Source organism: Alnus glutinosa, chromosome 4 (assembly GCF_958979055.1).
Source record: "Alnus glutinosa chromosome 4, dhAlnGlut1.1, whole genome shotgun sequence".
Classification (NCBI taxonomy): Eukaryota; Viridiplantae; Streptophyta; class Magnoliopsida; order Fagales; family Betulaceae; genus Alnus; species Alnus glutinosa.
In genome coordinates this window covers 33,233,321-33,253,703 of record NC_084889.1, presented here as the reverse complement: position 1 = coordinate 33,253,703, position 20,383 = coordinate 33,233,321, and the positions used below count along the sequence as shown (strand labels likewise).

The window sequence follows — 20,383 nt, the reverse complement described above, 5'->3', positions numbered from 1 at the left end:
TGGGTAGGGGGTATCTGAGGGTCCAGATCTCCAGCTGTCGATTGTGTCCGAGATAGTAGCAGTGTGTGTATGTTGGTGCAACCACAGCTTGCATTCACAACTTATATATTACCAAAATTTAATCTGGAATAAGTCAGAGTGGGATTATCAACAGAGCACAGAATGACAAGGAAATTCTTTCGAATGATCATTCGAAGCATATAAAACTCAAATAAGTAAGAGCAAATTCAAATTAGGCACAATAATATAGTATGTATTTACCCCAAAAAAAAAAAAAGGAAATAATAATAATGACATTTACTTTATATAAGAAATGAATAATTAATTGAGTAGTTCGTAAACAAGCTCAAGTTCGTTTGAAAAATAAATGAGTCAAGCTTGAACATATTATCTAGCTTGATAATAAGCTCGAGTGTTTTAAATAAAATTAAATGAACCGCGTTTGACATTCAATAGTTGGCTCGTTTACAGCCCTACACAATAACCATTAAAATACTGCTTGCAAACTGAGCCACATGGGAAGGCAGAAAACTGGTTCCTACACGTGCAAGAGCAACAACTCATCTGAGAAATAGTAGGTGGGTTAGCTCTTAAATGAGCCTAACAAAAGTATATATATATATATTACTTGTTCAGTTCTCACATAAAACGGCCATTAATACATTGCTAATGGAATGAGTCACAAATCACAGTATATGGGTTTCAGTTTCATGTGGCAGTGAGGCAACCAATCTGAGAAGACAGTACATCAAGATCTCAACATCATCTTCTACTTTAACAGGTTCAGTTGATTCCAACTAGGCTGGGTGTCTTGATATAAGATGCTCCAGTATTGCATATTTTACTTGGAGCTAATTCTATTTCGTGGTCAACGAAAAAGCAAGTCACTGTTTCCTGTGGAGCAATGAAAGAGGTGATCCAGTAGCAAGTAGCAACGCTAGGCTCCATGGTCGTATGCCGCCATTTGCTTGTGAGATCGCATGTGTTTATTAATTGAACGAGATTCAATGAAAGCAAGAGTGTCTTCAGAATAAGAATACATGTAGCATTGTATACCTACCAGTAAAAATACCAAACTGAGAAATAGAGACTGTAATAACCCCTATGGTCAAAATTTTCAAGGATATATTGGAGAGAGAGAGCATATTTGCCTTCTTTACACCTTCATTTGCGTTTTATATAATTTGCAATCAAACCAGTCAAACCATCATATGTTCAAACATACAATCTTTGCTTTTCTTTTTTTCAAAAATCAAAACAACATTCACTACTTCCATTAATCGTTATATCTGTAACATTGCTATAAGCCCAAATACTTGCATGATAACAGATTGCAGACAAAAATGCAGCACTCATTAATATGGAAATTAAACTCACCTTACTTTTCACATGCTATGACGGTGATGGAAAGACTTAAATCAGAGAAAAAAGCAAGGACAATGGATTCATACCTTCCAGTTTATATTTCTTTCAGGTTAAAGGATCAAGTGTTGAGCCATTGAAATCAAGCAGAACTTGTTGCAGTAAATATCTGGTCATTGGCGATTGAGCTCATCTGCGATTGTGTTTCTAGCCTCATTGCATAGCACTTGTGCATCACTTCCTTCTATAGGCTTATGAATAACAACTTTTACATCACCTTCATTCAAGATCCCCTCCATTCCTGCAGGCATGATTTTCCCAGTTCCCATAAGGGTAATAGGTACTACTGGTACTTTGGTTTTTGCTGCAACACTGAATGCACCTTTCTACATATCACCAACAAGATAAAACAATAAATTTCCGAGAAAACACTAGGGTTCCAAATTTCCTCTCAAAGCATCCTTTTTTTTTACAAAAAAAAATACTAAAAAGTACCTACTTTTCCATCTTTACCTGCGTTCCCTAAATGAACTTACCAAATCAGTCCATAAAGATGATAAGAACATTATAGGAACTCACCTTAAAAGCACCTAATTTTCCATCTTTACTCCGTGTTCCCTCTGGAAAGAAAAAGACGGAGGCCCCCTTCACCATAAGATCCATGCATCGCTTAAGACAATCCTATATGAGAAAAAGTAAAACAAAGTTTCAAATTCATTGTTTGAGACTAAGATAATAAGTTCACCTAGACAAATTGGATAGAAAAGAATTTATTATTGCACAGGGTACACTGCATATAACCTAGACAGACAATAGAACAAAACTGCAATCAGAAACAATGCAAAAGAGGAAGGAGCTACCAACTGGCTTCTAACATCCAAGCGCTTCAACGGGATGACACCCATCAAAAACATGGCCCACCCAATAATGGGATAGAGGAATATTGAAGTCTTGCTGATGAGCTTAAAGCTTCTTCCAAGAGTGAGAAGACAATAGATGTCTAAAAAACTCTGGTGGTTGGAAACATATACAGCAGGAATATCAGGAGGAGGCAGATTCTCCAGTCCCTCATACTTGATCTTGAAAAATGGAGTGACCGTAAAAGTTGCCCAAGTTTTGGCCACAAAATGATGAAATCTTCTTCGGTATCGATCAAATAAGAGAACAAATGGATGAGCCACCATCATCAGCACAAACAGAAAGATGGCATTGACAGCAGTGACAGCATAAAAGCACATTCCTCTAACCTTTGAGCCTAACTTATATTCTGCATTTCAGAGATGTTAAAACGGATTAGGCCAATAAGCTTGAACATATTTTTTTTTTGATAAGTAATAAGCTTGAACATAAAGATGGATAATGTCTGAAAAGGCTTTAAGGAGAAACCTGATAATGGGTGCCAAGCATCAGCGTTCCCAGCTCCAGCAAGTTCAGATCTAGCAACTATGTATCTGGACAATTTATTTGGCTTATGCAATATATTATCATAAGACGGTCTGTTTAAACCCTCTATGGGCTTAAAATAGTGCCACGATACACCACGATTTTTTCTTGGAAAGCATACATAGCCATTTCGAAGAGCTGCAGAAGAAAAGGAGCGCAAACAAGAAGATTTAAAAGATTATGGTGACCAAATAAGGAATCAAATTTCATAAAAGCAAATAATTAGCTTTGCATTACACTTTCTACAAAATCGCGAAGATTATACCTATAGACTAAGCAACAAATATTTATATGATTCATGATTAAGCCAGAAAACAAAAGGGAACAGTGCATTCAGGAATTTTTTTCACAAGGATCAGAACCAAAATCAGCATGATGAGGATAGGCACGAAAGCGGACATTTTAATCCGATGTTCTGATGACAAAGTAGAAGAGCTTGTAAGGGGAACAAACAGGAAGACGAAATAGGGGCTATGTTTTTCTTAAATGGCATCTGTTGAAAGTACATCTAAATTACATAAATGATATTCTGTGCGTATGATCAAACAAATAAACAATGAGAAAGTAGATCACCCGCGGTACCATAATTTCTAATAGTATCACTCAATTCACCTCAAACTCAATTGAGCCTTAATCCCAATTAATTGAATTTGGTTATCTTTTTACACCACTTTTTCCCATCTCCAGAAATTTCTGATGATATCAATGATTGCTATTATTACTTAATTTTCATGATCCTGGCAGTTAGGCAAGAAATGGAGAACGAGCCACATCACTGATGGCAACTGAAAGAACATAAAATTTGAAATGCAGCGCATCATTAACCATTTATTTGGGCACAAAGCATATAAATAGTGTGATTATCTGCTAGAGATACATTTACTTACAGTTAGTTGAAACTCCTAAAATCGCCTGTTTACACGGAGAGCACACTGTATAAAGTCCTTTCCGAGCGCATGACTGCTGTAAGAAGGGTCATAAGCAACAAAGTCATGGAACAAAATCTATAACAATAACAGCACTATCGAATCCAAAGCAAAAAATTTCATTTCTTACAATTGCTAAATACTAAATAAACATTTGGGGACATGAAATTTCATTATTAAAAACACATGTCGTGGAGGAAGGTCGTTCAAACTGGCAATGCATAGTGCAGGGGATTAATGGGTTAGCTCAGCTAAGTGATAGGGCTAGGCACATCAAGCTTGTTTCTCTAGTTTTGGGTCCATCAATGACAAAATTAGTATTAGTAACAACAAAAAGATTTCGCTCCACAAATGGGAAAGCAACTTCAGCGCACTCAATCGGTGGCAACAGCTTATACTAAATTACACATTGAAGAACGCCATCGAGGCATCTATACCTGTCACACACACATGCTGTGAAAAAAAAAAAAAAATCATCTTCCTTATAATTATTCCCCTTGAGAACAACCTTCTCAATCAACCAAAGCACCAAAACAAATGCAAAGCTTTTTTTCCTACTAACAAACACCTAATATTCTGCTTGGTTGCTGGGAAAATGTAGGAAAAGAAACGAAATCAAAACACTCAGTTACAATTTCATTTACAGGGAACACAATACACGCATGAGTAACAAAATTCAGCTTTCTTTCATTTCGTTCGTTTTCTCAGGAACCAAACATAGGGGAAACAAAATCGACAGCGTATAATTACCGGTAACAAAGACGGTGCTGCGAAAAACCTCGATTCCTTATAACCTGAAAATCGAACCCACAAGAGCGAGCAATTCAGAGACTGACAAAAAAGTTGCGAGAGAGAGAGAGTGAGAGAGTACCAAAACGATGTAGCATTGGACGTGGTGGGTGGGAAGCGACTTCCATAGATGAACTCTCTCTCTGTCTCTATCTCTGAGGTTGAGAAAACGACGTAGTATTGTAAAGGTGAGAGTGTTAGGGTTTACGGTGAATTGTTAGTGCACATTTCAAGGCAGAAATATTCCCAATCTGCGAATTGCTTGGGAGTGAGAGCGACTGGGATTACTGACTTCTCTTCAAGGCAGATATATTTGACACTTGTTTTGGCTGGAGGACCACCCTAAACCTTAGGGCTAGGGTCACACAATTCGAATCTTAAACAATTTGCGACGTTGCAATTTGGAGAATAAATATAATTTAGGGTTAAATATATTTTAACCCCCCAAACTACCACCCTTTCTCCGGATGGCCTCCCAAACTACCAATGCTTAGATTCTGGCCCCCCAAACTACCACTTTCTGATTTTTTGGCCCCATCCGTCTATTTATGCCGTTAATTCTAACAGAAATTGGTCAAAAACCCGAAAATACCCCTCCCTTAACCGTGGGAATTTCAAAGTGTAAGAGGGGTATTTTCGGGTTTCTGTTTAAAATTGACGGCATAAATGGACGGATGAGGCCAAAAAATCAGAAAGTGATAGTTTGGGGGGCCAAAATCTAAGCATTGGTAGTTTAGGGGGCCATCCGGAGAAAGGGTGGTAGTTTGAGGGGCTAAAATATATTTAATCCTATAATTTATTATTATTATTATTATTATTTTATAAAACTCATTTATTGGGCCAAGACAAGTAGATTTCTAACAAAATTGCTAGTCACGTTATGTTATGGAAATATGTTTAACATAAGAGTAATGCTAGGATCACAGAATTCGAATCTTCAACAATTTATTGTCTCGTAATTCGAACAGTAAATATAAAACATCTACGGGCCTTCCAAGACCTGTTTAGACAAGTAAATTTCTAACAACATTGTTGGCCACATTACGTTATGGAAATATGTTTAACATAAGAGTAATGCTAGATAATTACTTCACTTTTGAGTATAATCTTATAAAGTTGAAGTACTCTTTGCACTCTTTACCATATCATCCATTTAGTTTGTATTAAAATTTTCCATCCGTCCAAAAAAAATAAAATTGAACCAATGTGTGATGTGGTGTATAATCTCAGTTAAAAAATGCTAGACCTATAAATTTTTTTATAACTTTTTTATAATTTGTTGACATGTGTCGACATGTGATTGAAATGTATTAAATTTTTTAATAGCTAATGTATCTCCAATCATATGTTAACATGTGTCAGCAAGTTGTAAGGAATGTAAGTGTGGTATTACTATCTAGGTTGTAAACATATAGTTTAAAATTGGACAATTGAAACCAAAAAATTTGAAGGGAAAAAAAAAATAAAATTGTTTTTGTAGCTTTTTTGTTATTTACTCATAGTGGCCTCCCTAAAAGATATGCAACTCTTGGAAAAGTTGCACCTATTGTGAAGAGACACCATTATATCTATAAAAGAATGGAATGGTGGTAATTGGTAAGTTTCTAACACTTTTTCTGCCTCAGTAGGTTATCTCCCATGAGATCAACACTCTCACATGAGATACATGTAACATCACCATCTTCAAAATCTTATAGAAATAGGTTTAAAAGCTTAACTTTATGTGTTTCACCAGCTCTATAGTTTTTGGCATATCGGTTAGGTATCAAAACTTTCCACGTTCCATCGGTCGGCTCTAGTGCTTTTTCCATTTTTGATACCTAATCGATAAGTCAAAAGTTCCAAAGTTAATGGAACAATATGAAAAATTATACTCTATGATATAGGAATAACATTTAAATGATAGGGTTGTTCAACATTTAATCAAGTCTAATTAAAAGTGCCTCGATTCGATGATTAATCATGATAAAGTCTTATCCAATTTAACATATGGTGGTTGCAAAGAGAGAAATCATTAAAGGATGGTTGGAAGTTTGGAACTCACATTTTGAGTTACATAATTTACATGTATTTTCAGGTTCCAACTATAAATTTCAAGGTCACATGCCATGATGTTAAAAAAACCCCAATATTAGACCAACCATTTGATGTCTTGTCCACCGTGCTCATTGATTCACTAATTTCGCATTGTAACTGTTTTTCAACGATCCTGAATTTGATCAAGTTCAAATACTTCAAACATTCTATTAAAGAGGTTAACGTGAAATATTTAATTGAAATGTGGGTAAAACATAAAGTCAGTATTCGAACTCAAGAATTTTACTTTGAAACTATGTTAAATCACCATTTGTCTCAAAATTTTAAGGGTCCGTTTGGATTTGCGGTTTCAAAACGTACGATATTTAAAAACGCAGTTAAGTGTTTGGTAAAATCGCATTTTATGCTTTAAAATCGTTCGTTTTTAAAAGCACACCTCATTACCTGCAAATTGAAAACACATATTGTTCTATGTTTTCAAACCGCAATTTGACCTTTAAAATTACAGTTTAACCTTTAAAATGATATGTTTTTAAAAAACACACTTCTTTGCCTACGAATTAAAGATATATATATATATATATATTTTAATGTTTTCAAACTGCGAATTTTTAAAAATGCACTCACAAATGGAACATTTTTCACAATTTTGTTTAAAATCACATTTTTAGCTTACAAAATCGCAGGGCCAAACGGACTGTAACTTGTTAGAAAATGCCAAATTTAATTAACCCTTTAACAAAATTGATCGAGTGGTCTGAATCCCTGAACTTAATTCAAATAAGAAAAGTTTTGACATAATATATGAGACCCATCATATAGCACGTAATGGAAGCTTTATTTGTGCTACATCTTAAGGCAATAGAAGAAAAAACATAAAACCAGGCATATATGAATGAACAAGGACATCTACTGGCGCGGGTGGGTGTTGTCTGGATGGGCAACTCCGACGGAAACTTTGGCAACATCAACGGCGGAGGCTTCCGGCTTCTTCTTGGAGTACAAGACCAAGTAACCGAGGGCGGCGGTGAAGGCAAAGCCACCAATGGCCATTCTGATCGGACAAAAAGGCAGTTTTTTGCGTTGGTGAAGTGCCTCAGTTGAATGCCGCCCCGGGGAAGGAACCTTCATTGCGTCTGGTCCTGCCATAGCCTTTATCTCTGGTTTATCTCTTTGACACTTCCGAATCCTCTATATATATTCTCTATCTTTTTCTGCAAAACTGTGTCCTGTGTGTGTGCTTTGTATATGTTATGAGGTACTTATGGAAGTTTAGGCAGAAGAGAGTGGGGGGAGGTGACGAGGGTGCATGCATGCATGCATGGAAGAAATAAGAGGCGAAAGTGAATGGTTAATGGACATTTGGAGCATGTAGACTTGAAGAGATCCAAAGTTTGATATGTGGTGGTTGACCTTTTACAAGCAGTCTTTGACTTGATCCATGTATGTTTGATCAATATATATGGTGTCAATTAGTTGTTTCATATGACCTTTTCCTTCTCACAACCACGTTTTTAGGGGTGGGAATTTGACTAAGATTTATTATTATACAATACAAGATGCAAACCTTTCTCCATTCATTCTACATGTGTTTGGTCCTTAGCATTAGGTCAATTAGAGTTGATTGAATGAGAAATGTTATATTCTTAAACCTATCTCATATTAAGCTGACTCAATCTGACGCTCATACCTCAAATTAGGGCCCACCAGGATTATAACAATACGTGCTGATACCCATGGAGGCCCACTCTATAACAGCTTTCATTGAACACGTGACATGGTACTTGCTTTGATACCAATATTAAATACCTAACCAATATGCCAAAAGCTTCAGAATTGATGGAACACGAAAAATTAAGCCCTTAACCCTCTCACATACTAGACTGGCCCAATTTGACGTCCATACCCCATATTAGACGTTACCAAGATCATAACAATGTGTGCCGATGCCACATAAGCCCACTCTATGGCGGCTTTTATTGAACGCGTGACACATTGCTTGCTCTTATATCAATATTACATACCAAACCAATATGCCAAAAGCTCCAAAATCTTAAATCTATCTTATACTAAGCGGACCCAATCCGAAACCCATACCTCAAATTAAGCCCCGCCAGGATCATAACAGCCTGATTCTAGACTATTAAACCACATTTTCTTAAAAAATTTCACTGTCCAATATACTTCTGGTTATGTCATAACTGAATTGTAAGAACAACTGACACCCCTTTAGTCCTTTGTATGAGAGATATGGGTTTAGAATCATATATGATTTTTAGAGTAGTCTGGAGGCAAAGTTAAATTTTGTAATTAGGAATGGGCACTAGTGCTGGAGACCAGTTAGATCAGATGAGTTGGTGGATATTCAGAGTAAGCTTTCGGATGTGCCTCTAGGTGAAGTGGATAAACCCTTTTTTTTTTTTGATAAGTTGAAGTGGATAAACCTATATGGACTATCTCTCGGAAATGAGTTTATGTAAGTGCAAAAACATGGGAGTTTATGAGGAAAAGGAAGCAGAAAGTCAGTTGGTGGAATATTGTTTGGTTTCCTCAAGCTATTCCCAAACAAGCTTTTATTCTATGGTTGACTATCCTTAATAGACTAACTACAGGAGAAAGGCTTGTGACTTGGGGTTTTCAGGGAGATACGCAGTGTTTGTTTTGCAAGAATGGGATGGAAAGTTGTGATTATCTATTTTTCTCTTGCAGCTTTAGCTCACGTATTTGAAAAACCTGCATGAACTGTTGCTTCATACAACATCCTCTTCTGGACTGGCAAGGGGTGCTTGATGAAGCTTGTAGAAAATGGAAAACTAAGAAGTTGCTAGGCGTGTTGTGCAGGTTGATACTGAAAGAGGAGTTTCAAACTAAGAATCTTCTTATCCAGATGAAAGGCAATTTGTATATGACAGTTCGTATTGCTGATCCCCATCAAATGGAAGTTTCAAACTTCAGCGCTGAATTAGTGAATTCAATCTTAATATTCTGCAGACACTTTACATTGTATTCGAAAGAGGAGTTTTTGGGGGAAGCAAAGAATGGCCTCAAACTACCATTTCAGCTTCTTTAAGGTCTGAGGGGATTCCCACATCCAACCTCATAGTTGATTTATACTCTTCCGGCACAACAGCACCAGCCTGTATGCACATTTCGACTACAGCAGGAGCTTGACCATAGAAGTTCCTAAGCTCCCGATGCAATGTCGGTTCGTTTACATCAGGAACATGCCACACATATCTTGGTGGTATGAAGTCATCTAGCACCGCCGCCTGCCAACCATGCTGCCCATTCCGCTGCTGGTGCTTGTGTGCCCCACAGTTCTGCGCCTTGTGGCCGCTAGGACCTACATGCACCTCAGGGCAATACCCACAAACCCTTACCGGGTACATCTTCATTAGCCTCTTGGCTCCTCTCCTCATCTTTTCCCATGCTCCTAGTGTTTCCTCAGCAAGCCAAGCGGTGTCCATTTCATCAGATGGGGCTACTATCTCTGAATCGGGTATTTCATTTAATAGTGGTTTCTCAGGAACTTCTGGGACAGGATCTGGTAGTTCACTTTCATCTGCATCAACAAATTCCTTTTTGCCAATGCTGATGATCGGCTTTCTTCTCCTTTTTGCTGGAAATTCAGGAATATTTACACCGGCTTGGATGCAGAGTTCAACTACTGCTGGAATCCGAGGAATTGAAAATCTTTCCTCATGAGGAATACGCTTTCCAAGGCGGTCATAGAGGTGGTAAGCTTCCACCGGCAAGACTATGTCATCAACAGTTGCATTTGTCCATGCATGAAGGCCCTTGCGGATGTTAGCATTTTGGCCTCTACAAGATCTGAATGGATGTCCAACAGATCCCACATGAATTTCATTACAGCAGCTGCATAACCATTGGAAAACAGAAGTCACAAAAATGTACTCACTAAGAAGGTTAAATGACTTAAATACATATACACATACATACATCTTGTATTCCATAAGTTAGGGTTTGTTGTCAATTTGGTAGTTCCATCCAACCCCCTTTAACATGGTCTAAAATGTCATGCGACATTACACATGAATGCTGTTCGCAATCAGAAATCATCGAGCTAGTTTTAAATGTTCTTTCAACACCATTTTCTTCACTTAGAGCTCTTGAAGAACATACCCGAAACAAGTTGAAGGCCAAGGAAACATAAACTAAACAATAATGCTATTAAGTCAAAGAAGTAGAAGAAGAAGATTGCCAGGCTGTCTGCTACAAGATTTCTGACATATCCCTCTCTTATTGCCAATTCTTTTAATTTATTTTCTCCTTTTTTCAATGATTTTTTTTTCAAGAGAAAAGAGCATCAAAAGAGTGACTGTTTCATGCTCACGTGCAACAGCACATGAAATCTGACATTCCTATGATTACGGGGATAGACAGGACTAAATTAATAACAATTCAAAATTCCAAGGTTGACATCGCTAGAATTGAAAGTACACAGACCAAATTGAGAACAATTCAAACTTAGAGAGATCAAAAGTATTTTAGGCTAAAAGAACAAGTGTAAGTTCTACACGAAGTTCTAACAGGCAATAATTTTTTCCAAGGTTGCTTAGATAACAATAATCTAATTTGTTCAAGGAGAGTAAGATGTTCACTGGTGAACAAGAATTAGTAGAATTGCTCATATCAAGTAATCACATGCAATGTACCAATCAATAAAAACATAGGGATAAATGTACTTTTAGTCCTTGTGGTTTGAGGTTTTGACAAATTGCTCCCTGAGTTTTAAAATGTGATTAATCACTCCCTAGGGTTACCCCAAAAAATAAATTGGTCCCTATTGTCAGAAAAACTAACAGAATTCGTCAAATTAACATGCCAGCACCAATTAAATTGTGACATGTATCCGGTTTGCTTAATCACTACAAATATAACATGGTGGACTTGACAACAAGGTAAATTAAACACATTGGACTCCACGTAAGCTCCTTCTCTCCACGTCAGCAAGATAAATTATAACAACAAAAAAAGACAAAAATCAGCTTCATCATCGTCCCTGAAATCCCCTCAAATGCCTCCCCAAATCCCCTAATCTCCCATCAGACACCACCCAACGAAATCACCCTCTACCCAAAATTTTTCAAATAGTCACCTAATCGTTGATTTCGATCATCTCTGTGCCATATTCGTTGGGTGAAATCGGTCTCATACCCATCTCTTATATCATCACTTTCTTGAGTGATAGTGAAAACAAAAGGGTGGGACATACAGATGTATAAGCTAGAAAGTAATTGAGAGGAAAGAAGAGAATACACAAGAGAGAGTAAGAGCAAATTTGAGGTTTGTAGTTGAAAAATAAAAGAAGAGGAAAAGCAAAAATGACAAACAGAGGCAGAGAATGAAAGGACATAAGATTGAATTCCGTGTTAAGCGTAATATCTTTGGTAAGATATTTTATGTGAGATCTACTTATCAAAAAAAAAAAAGATATTTTATGTGAGATCTGAGTCATTAAAGGTTTTTGACTCTTTGTACATTGTCGACTACGATTGCCTATCTCTTCATTGGTGACTTCAGAACTTGGGGAGGCATCTGAGTGGAAAGGATTTCAAAGACGATGATGAAGATCTGATTTTTACTTTACTCTTTTTGTTGTTTTAATTTACATTGCTGACGTGGAGTGAGGAGCTTACGTGTTTAATTTACCTTGCAGTCAAGTCCACTGTGTTATTTTTGTAGTGACTACGGAAACCGGACACATGTTGCTATTTAATTGGTGTTGACATGTCACTTTAATGGATTCCGTTAGTCTTTCTGACAGTAGGGACTAATCTGTTTTTTTGGCTAACCCTAGGGAGTGATTAATCACATTTTAAAACTCACTGAGCAATTTGTTAAAATCTCAAACCACAAGGACCAAAAATGCATTTATCCCAAAAGAAAGAAAAAAAAAAGAAAGGAAAAAAAGAAGAAGAAGAAGAAGAAAGAAAGTAATCACATGCAATGATAGTGAATCTAAAACCAAGTAAAGATGCCTAAATTGTCTTATCAGCAGCTAATTAGGATATCTATCAACATTTTGTTGCATCACCATACATACTACATCCAACAAACAGAACAGTTATTCGCCGTGTACTTAACAACTAATGATTTTGGATCACCACATGAATTTGACTTGCCATGGTTTAGCAAATACTGATTATATTTTTTGCCATAAGCTCCAAGAGTCAAATTCTGCCATTAGGGAGGATACTCAGAGGAATCAAGGAATGAAATTACCTGCAAGCATGCACACGCACCACCTTCAAGAGTTTCTTGAGATTGTTAATCAATTTTATCCTTGCATTGAACACGTCATAAGCAAGTGGCACCAGGCTCTTCACAATCAGCCCATTCTTTGGAGGTGGGACAGGTTTTTTAGGCTGCCCTTTACTTTTCTTAAACCTCTCCCTGGCAGCCCGCCTCAGCTCTAGAACAGGTACAGGAAAAGGCTTTTTCTCCTTCCTTGAATAGTAGCGAGGAAAATCAGCATTTTGGGGAATTTCACTCCTAATGACCAAGGCATATGATTGACACAACTTAAGTGACGGAATTCTGGACTTCAGTGGAAGTATAATTGTACTGATGCTATGCTGCAAAAGGATAAAAGGAGGCACATGAAGCATAAGCTTTACATGTAAAGTTCCTTAAATAGTTACAGTTATTTAGAAAACAGAGACTTACAGTTATACTTTCAAGCTGAGATTCAGAAATTGGAAACACTTAAATTCTCGAGCATGGCCCCTCGAGAAACACACAAACAATCAGATTGATTTTTCAAAAACTTTTAAAAGCACATCTTAGTGATTGTTACAGCAGACCCTGCATATGTTCTAATATGAGTCATGACTAAGAGTGCGTTTGGCCCCTCAATTTTGTAGGCCAAACACACATTTTAAAACAAAATTGCGAAAAGTGTCCCCCTTCGGAGTGCGTTTGAAAAATGTGGAAAAAATCCATGTTATTAAAAAAGCAGGCCAACCCGCGCATTTTTAAAAACGCAGGCCAATCTGCATGCTTTAAAACTGCTAAACCAAATGGACACTAAATGCATAAGTAGGAGCAAGTTAATTGGCATGTTGGGAAAGCTGCAAAATTGGGGGAGCTGTAAATAGCATTACCTATTAAATCTTTCTGTTTGTCAGATTTTAAAAAATATGAAACTAACTCTCAATTTGTCATGTTTGCACTCAAACTTAGTGCCTACAAGTTTCTAACAAAATACAAAAACAATATTACCATATGGTTTAGACAAACTGCACATAAACCAAAAGTCCAAAACTAGTTCGAAATCAAACTAGCTCTCATTTCCGGATTGCTTCATGTACAAAATATTCCTTCAACCAAGTCTACTAAATTGATATATTTTCTTCGAGCACGTGAGGCGTCAGAATTACATACTCCATTAATCCTATTAAAAATACACTTGAGAATCACATGCTCGACGTCAGTTTAATAGACTAGTTTGGAGGAATTTCCTCCATACCCAGACCGAACCAGTTCTATGGTTCGCCAGATACCCACATTATAATTGGAAGCAGAACATATGTTTCTCAAAACGCCAATGACATTACCTACTCCACAGGATTTATCCACCATATTAGATTTCACATTTACAACTAAACAGAACTCACCCATTAACGGTCTCAGACCCTCAGCAGTAGAGAAACTGAGAAAGCTAGCCACACAACCATGGGCTAATAAGAGCCAAAAACACAGCAACTAAATCCCATTTTATGACCATTAAAGCTCACCCATTTACAACAAAATTCCAACCAAATGCATACACAACAAACATGGTCTGTGGGATTCCAAAGGGGGGCATACCTGGAAAGAGTGAAGTGAGCCAAGACCAGCTGGGTGCCGGTAAGGCTTCAGGAGTTGCGGATTGTTTTGGAAGGAAACCTTAACTGGACCCGCTACTCCTTTACCACGCAGTACGGCCAAAGGGCCATGGGGAAACAGATTTGGAGAGCCAACGCACTCCACCATATCCCCTCAAACCACACACAAAAAGCTTAAAATCTTTGAAAGAAACACTAAATTGGAGTGGGGATGGGATTCTGTGGACTCCTGGGCCAGATAGGGTGCTGATGAGTCAGTGATGACGAATGGACGATTCACAAAATGAAAATAGAGTATAGTTGTAATTTGAGAAAAATGATAGGGGTATTTTGGTACTTGTGAACAATATGAAGGCTATTGCTGAACGGTCCGGGCCGGGTCGGTAAGGGCGTAGATTGTAAGAGAAATTAGAGATGATGGTTGCATTGCGGACAAGGATCCTCGACGGTTTAAGTAAAATAGAGATGTGTTATTTTATAATTAAAATTTAATATTATTAATCAAACAAAATATATGATGTTATATTTTTTAAAAACATGTTAATATATTCATCATGTGACATTATATACACCGTTAGATGCTACAATATTAAATTATGATCATGAAATGACTTTAATCTATTTCTTTTGAAATTGATAAAATACTGTTTTTCCTATATTGGAACACATTTCACTCTCAATCAAATTTTAGAATATATTTTTGAACCAAATGGATATCACGGGAGATGAAAAATGCTGGAAGTACAGTAATTTTTATAATAATTCTTTTTCAAACTAATGTAGCAGTTTACATGTTAAGGAAATGACTACTATGTGAACTAGTGGTGTATATGCAGATACGGATGCGGTTATTTACAATAACTGCAGCCACATCCGCAAAATGCGGATGTCACTTTTCGATATTTACATCCGCATGTTTTTACAAACGCATCCATGCGATTATTATCCGTTATTTGTATATTAAAACGAGCTTATATTAGTCTTTTTGACCTTCTTTATGTCTATATGAGAGCCTATTTTAAGCGATTTTAAAAATAACATGGGCTGATTTTTAGTGTTTCAAGCTTGTTTTAATTTTTTTAAAGCATTGATGTTTTGAAAATATTTTAATTTCACATTACATTTTTTTTTTTTGGTTAAGTGTTACACGAAAAAACAACACAACCAACCAAACCCTCTACAACACTTGCTGCACAACAAAACTAGCATCGAATAACATAAAACATAGCTATCTATTTAAAAGAACACAATCAAAGATACTCCAGCAGTTTGTAAATTATCGAACATGCTCATACACAGTTAGACACTTTGATCATGTGTTTACACTTCCCACTCACAGTGATCATATATTTAACTCTACAGCTACTTAATAGAAATAATCCAGCAAACAAAAAATTGCAATAAGAAGAACATAAGACCTTTAAAGAACAACCAACACTTAAAATTTCTAAAATTTTTCAAGAAAACCAACACCCAATTGGTTGAAAACCCAAAGAGAATATTGAAACCCACCTAAAATTTTGTCTGAGCCGATGGAAAAGCAAAGACCGCGAGCGAGAGGAAGAAGATAGTGACTCTGGACTCCAACGGCGTCATGAGAGTCTAAGATATGAGAGAATTAGAGATGAGAGGCGAGAGGAAGAATATGGTGGCTTTAGCCTCTGGCAACGTCACAGTGAATTTGTGAAGTAAATGAGTGACATGTGAAGAAAAAAACTTGAAACAATGTAATTATAAGCTATATCTAATCCAAAAGGTATGCAAATATTGATTTTTGAATGCGAGCGGTTAATATCCGCTCGCATGTACACTCCTAACGTGAATTGTCACATAATAGTCCATATTTTAGTGGTTGATCACATAGTATGTGTCACATAGACTGTTACGTTAATTTGTAATAAACGTCATGTGGATTATTATGTGGTAGTCCACATTTTAATGAATGACATGGTAAGTATCATGTGCACTAATACATCAATATTTGAGAGCTTGTAATAAAATGTATAGTGTCCCTAATATTAATCTTCTCATTGTCCATATTATAAAACAACATTGACTTTTAATTATCATGAATATGGATTAAACCTAACCTAAGAGAAATTCCTAAGTAATAAAGAGTCATACAATAGATTTTTTTTTTTTTCATCAAAGTGAAGCGTTTGACCTCGTGATATACGTACGTAGATAAACCCTCTACGTCTTGATCGCTCTCAAACTAACTCCAGTAGAATCCTATTAAATGATCAAGTTATCATTGATATTTTTTTGTAGGAGGTTTCTTGTGAATCAATTTGAGCTTTTATCCAAAAATGCCGTTAGGTTAAATAACAAAACCTCTATTCTCTCTCATGTGATTTTTTTCCCTGGTTTCTTCTCTTTGTAGCCGTCACAGGGAGAAGGGAAGGGTCTTATCTCTTCCCTCCTCTCCTCATCCTTGTACTCTTATGAAGTTTTTTTTTCTTTATTTGCAGTTTGCCTAGAGGGTTTTTTTTTTTTTTTTTAACACTTTTCACCTCTCATGAGGTTCTATCCGTCATCCAGTACGACTTATCTTGCCCAAAATCAAAGCTTAGTATCAAGGCTCCACCACCGTGTTGTTCGTATTATCCTCCGCGTTGAAAATCGGTTTTGTCCATGTTCTTAGATCTGGTTTTTTAAAAGCCAGATCTACGTTTCAATCCTAGCCTCCGACGCTTCATTCCACCATCTCCACTGGCATTCTAGCTCCCTATAGCCCCCAGATTTTTCTCCATCTGATCTCCACACGCCGCCCCTCATGAAGCCTTACTCCGCTCCACCTGATGCTCCAACTACTGATTTTTGGGGCTTTTTGCTGTTTTTTCTATTGTTTAGTTTTTTAGTGTATTTCTTATGTATTTTCATAGCTATTTTTGTGTTTTGCTACTTCTGTGTTGTGTGGGTTATTGTCTCCCAGACCTTATGTAGTTTTATCTTTTAGGTGAGACTTTTGTAACTGAATTTGTGTTGGTGCCTCTCTTTTCTGCAGTCTTGGATTTGGACTCTAATAGTGTTTTTACCGCTTCAGCCTCTTCTATCCAGTGGTTGTCGTTGTTTCCAAGTGGGGGTTCAGATAGGTCTACTTTAATCTGTGCCCCTTTAGCTTTTGTAACCGCCTTGTGCGGTCCCTTGAGAGGACTAGATCATTTGTCTAACCAATTTCCTACTATTTGTATTTATTTCAGTACTGTTGTAGTTTGTTTTAAGTCTATTGTTGGGTAACCCACCTCTTTTTCAATATAGGATTGTCCACTTCTTTCTTTCAAATTAGGAGTGGAAAGGATCCTTCCATGTAATTCTTTCCTTATTCAATATATATATATATATATATATATATATATATATATATACTGTGAAAATACTCATCACACACCCCATTTCTGGATATTTGTAAATAATTTTCTTACATTTGCTAAATTCTCTTTTTTCAAATTCCATAAGGATGTTATATTCAAAATTTTATAACAAAACTCATCTTGAAAAGATGATTGGTAGTAAAAATTTTATGCGGAAACTACATTGATCTTTTAGAATTGACACTTGATTTTATGTTAATTTGGACAAAAAATGCAACACATGACCCACACGTATTTGAAATTATCCATTATACATCCATCAAATATGTGAACATACAATTATATCTCTTAGATTAAAAAGAATTAAAAAAAAAAAAAAAAAACCTCCTTTAGCCATGGAGACCGAGGTCACTATTGTGGGTTTTTTGGTCGTTGAGAACAATGGCATCTACTTCTGTTAGGGAGAGAATTACTTAGAGAGTCAATAAAGGGCAAGTAAATATACATATTATGATACAACTTTTAGCCCAAAAGGCTAAGCTAATGAGTTTGGGACCATATGGGTATATTAACTATTTCTCATTCACTTGTGAGTCTCTTTCACATTGACTCAACTCCTCCTTGTGAGTTAGTCCTTTACTAATTTAAGATTGTAACACGTACTCTAAGAGCCACCTCACTCTTTTTACTAGAGTCAAACCAAACGCGTCAAATTAAGAAACTCGTATTAGCAACAGAAGTAACCATAACTTTAGTATCAATTGTTAGAAAGAATCATTTATGGAGTCAACAACGAGTAAGTTAATATACATATTAGGACGCCACTTCTAACCCAAAAGCCTAAGCTAGTGGGCTTGGGTCTAGTTAAGTATATTAACTACTCATTCTCTTTAAACTATACCAATTTGTGACATAACATCATAAGTACACTCACAACAAATCTCCCCCTCGTATGTGAGTCATTTACAAATCTAAGAGCGTTATGTGTACTCAAGAGCCACCACACTCTTTTTACTGTAGTCGAACCAAACGCGTCAAACCAAGACACTCGTATCGATAATGGAAGCTAATCATGACTCTGATAACAATCGTTAGAGAGAGAATCACTTAGGAAGTAAAACAAATAGTACATTAATATACATATTTGGACACCACTCTAGCCCAAAAGCCTTAGCTAATGGGCTTGGGTCCACTTAGGTATATTAACTACTTTTTTGTTTTATATTATACTAAAGTGGGACACAACACTCACAAATGTACCCACAACAACATCTCACCCTTAAGGAGAGAATTACTTAGGGAGTCAACAAATATGAAGTTAATATACATATATATTAGGACACTTTTTCTAGCTCAAAATCCCAAGCTTATGGGCTTGAGTCTACTTAGGTATATTAACTACTCAACTTCTTTATACTTATTCAATGTATGACACAACTCTCACAACAAATCTCCACCTCACTTGGGAGTCTATTCCACATTGACTCAGCTCCTCGTTGTGTGTGAGTCGTTTACAAATTTAAGAGTGTCATGCGTACTGCAAGTGCCACCAAACTCTTTTTACAGGAGTCAAACTAAACACGTCGAATCAAGACACTCATATCAGCAACGGAATCTAAATATGGCTCCGATACCAATTGTTAGGGAGAGAATCACTTAGGGAGTTAATAAACATATTAGGACAACACTTCTAACCCAAGAGTGCTAATAGGATTTGGTCCACTTAGGTATATTAACTACTCTTTTGTTTTATACTTTACCAATGTAGGACATAATACTTATAAGTGCACTCACAACAATCTCTCCATCATTTGTGAGTCTCTTCCACATTGACCCAACTCTCCCTTGTGTTTGACTCATTTACAAATCTAAGAGTGTCACAAATACTCCAAGAGCTACCACACTTTCTTTACCAGAGTCAAACCAAACGCGTCAAATGCCAAGACACTCGAATCAGTAAGAAAAGCTAACCATGACTATGATATCAATTGTTGGGAAGATATTCACTTAGGGAGTTGACAAAGAGTAAGTTAATATACACATATTAGGACACCACTTCTAGCCCAAAAGCCTAAGCCATTGGGCTTGGGTCCACTTAAGCATATTAACTACTTTTTTACTTTATACTTAATCAATGTGGGACACAACACTCACAAGTGCATTCATAATACCTTACATGATTTATTTATTTGTTTATAAGATGTAAGGATATAATAGATAATTTGAGTCACGAGTGGATTATGTGTGCATTTTCCATAAAAGTTAATAGAAAATACTAATAAATGGGGAAATTGAAAATGTTGATAATTTGAGGAGGTCGAGCTTCACTTTTCAAAGTTTAGCATGGTGATTGTAATTCGAGTTTCAAGGGATAAGTGTAGTTTCTCAAATTTTATGGTTTTTCTTTGTTTGGATTTAATGGTAATACCAAATTTTTAAGGACATCGTCAGATTAGTTTGATTTTATATTGAACTCTTGCCAAATTAATTAAGTGTCAACCTTTGTCAATGTGGTTCATGTAAAATTTCACATATTCTTTTCTTGTCCCCTTATTTAATATGATCCTTTGAATTTTATTTGAAATGAAGAGTCATTTTATGCTTGATATTTTATTTTATTTCATTTAATACTATACATGATATCATGTAGTAAATATGTTGT

At 36.3% G+C, this 20,383-nt stretch overlaps 2 protein-coding genes across 3 annotated transcripts; both read right to left on the bottom strand.

Moving 5' to 3' along the window:
* Positions 1 to 579: 579 nt before the first annotated feature.
* Positions 580 to 4,828, bottom strand: LOC133865254 (1-acyl-sn-glycerol-3-phosphate acyltransferase BAT2, chloroplastic-like). Of its 2 annotated transcripts, none has more exons than XM_062301625.1 (8): positions 4,603 to 4,828; positions 4,482 to 4,525; positions 3,693 to 3,768; positions 2,749 to 2,943; positions 2,223 to 2,629; positions 1,942 to 2,043; positions 1,452 to 1,748; positions 580 to 1,056 (listed from the first exon to the last, which is right to left on the bottom strand). In XM_062301625.1, the coding sequence occupies exons 1-7, from the start codon at positions 4,646 to 4,648 to the stop codon at positions 1,536 to 1,538; spliced, it is 1,083 nt and encodes a 360-aa protein (XP_062157609.1). In that variant the 5' UTR covers positions 4,649 to 4,828; the 3' UTR covers positions 580 to 1,056; positions 1,452 to 1,535. The 2 variants fall into 2 exon arrangements, with proteins under 2 accessions (XP_062157609.1, XP_062157611.1); XM_062301627.1 differs by having other exon boundaries at positions 3,693 to 3,765.
* A 4,627-nt stretch (positions 4,829 to 9,455) lies between these two features.
* On the bottom strand, positions 9,456 to 14,670 carry LOC133865281 (APO protein 2, chloroplastic). Its single transcript, XM_062301659.1, has 3 exons — positions 14,391 to 14,670; positions 12,804 to 13,156; positions 9,456 to 10,433 (listed from the first exon to the last, which is right to left on the bottom strand). The coding sequence occupies exons 1-3, from the start codon at positions 14,553 to 14,555 to the stop codon at positions 9,602 to 9,604; spliced, it is 1,350 nt and encodes a 449-aa protein (XP_062157643.1). The 5' UTR covers positions 14,556 to 14,670; the 3' UTR covers positions 9,456 to 9,601.
* Positions 14,671 to 20,383: the final 5,713 nt, after the last annotated feature.

What these genes read in the sequence shown, in the direction of transcription:
- LOC133865281 (XM_062301659.1), bottom strand. Translation starts at nt 14,555, where the DNA reads ATGGTGGAGTGCGTTGGCTCTCCAAATCTGTTTCCCCATGGCCCTTTG. An exon ending in GCTCACTTCACTCTTTCCAG is followed by an intron (nt 13,157 to 14,390) that starts GTATGCCCCCCT and finishes ATCCTTTTGCAG; the next exon opens with CATAGCATCAGTACAATTAT. An exon ending in GTGCGTGTGCATGCTTGCAG is followed by an intron (nt 10,434 to 12,803) that starts GTAATTTCATTC and finishes ATGGTTATGCAG; the next exon opens with CTGCTGTAATGAAATTCATG.
- LOC133865254 (XM_062301625.1), bottom strand. Translation starts at nt 4,648, where the DNA reads ATGGAAGTCGCTTCCCACCCACCACGTCCAATGCTACATCGTTTTG. An exon ending in TGGATGTTAGAAGCCAGTTG is followed by an intron (nt 2,044 to 2,222) that starts GTAGCTCCTTCC and finishes TTTCTCATATAG; the next exon opens with GATTGTCTTAAGCGATGCAT. An exon ending in GAAAATTAGGTGCTTTTAAG is followed by an intron (nt 1,749 to 1,941) that starts GTGAGTTCCTAT and finishes GGTGATATGTAG; the next exon opens with AAAGGTGCATTCAGTGTTGC.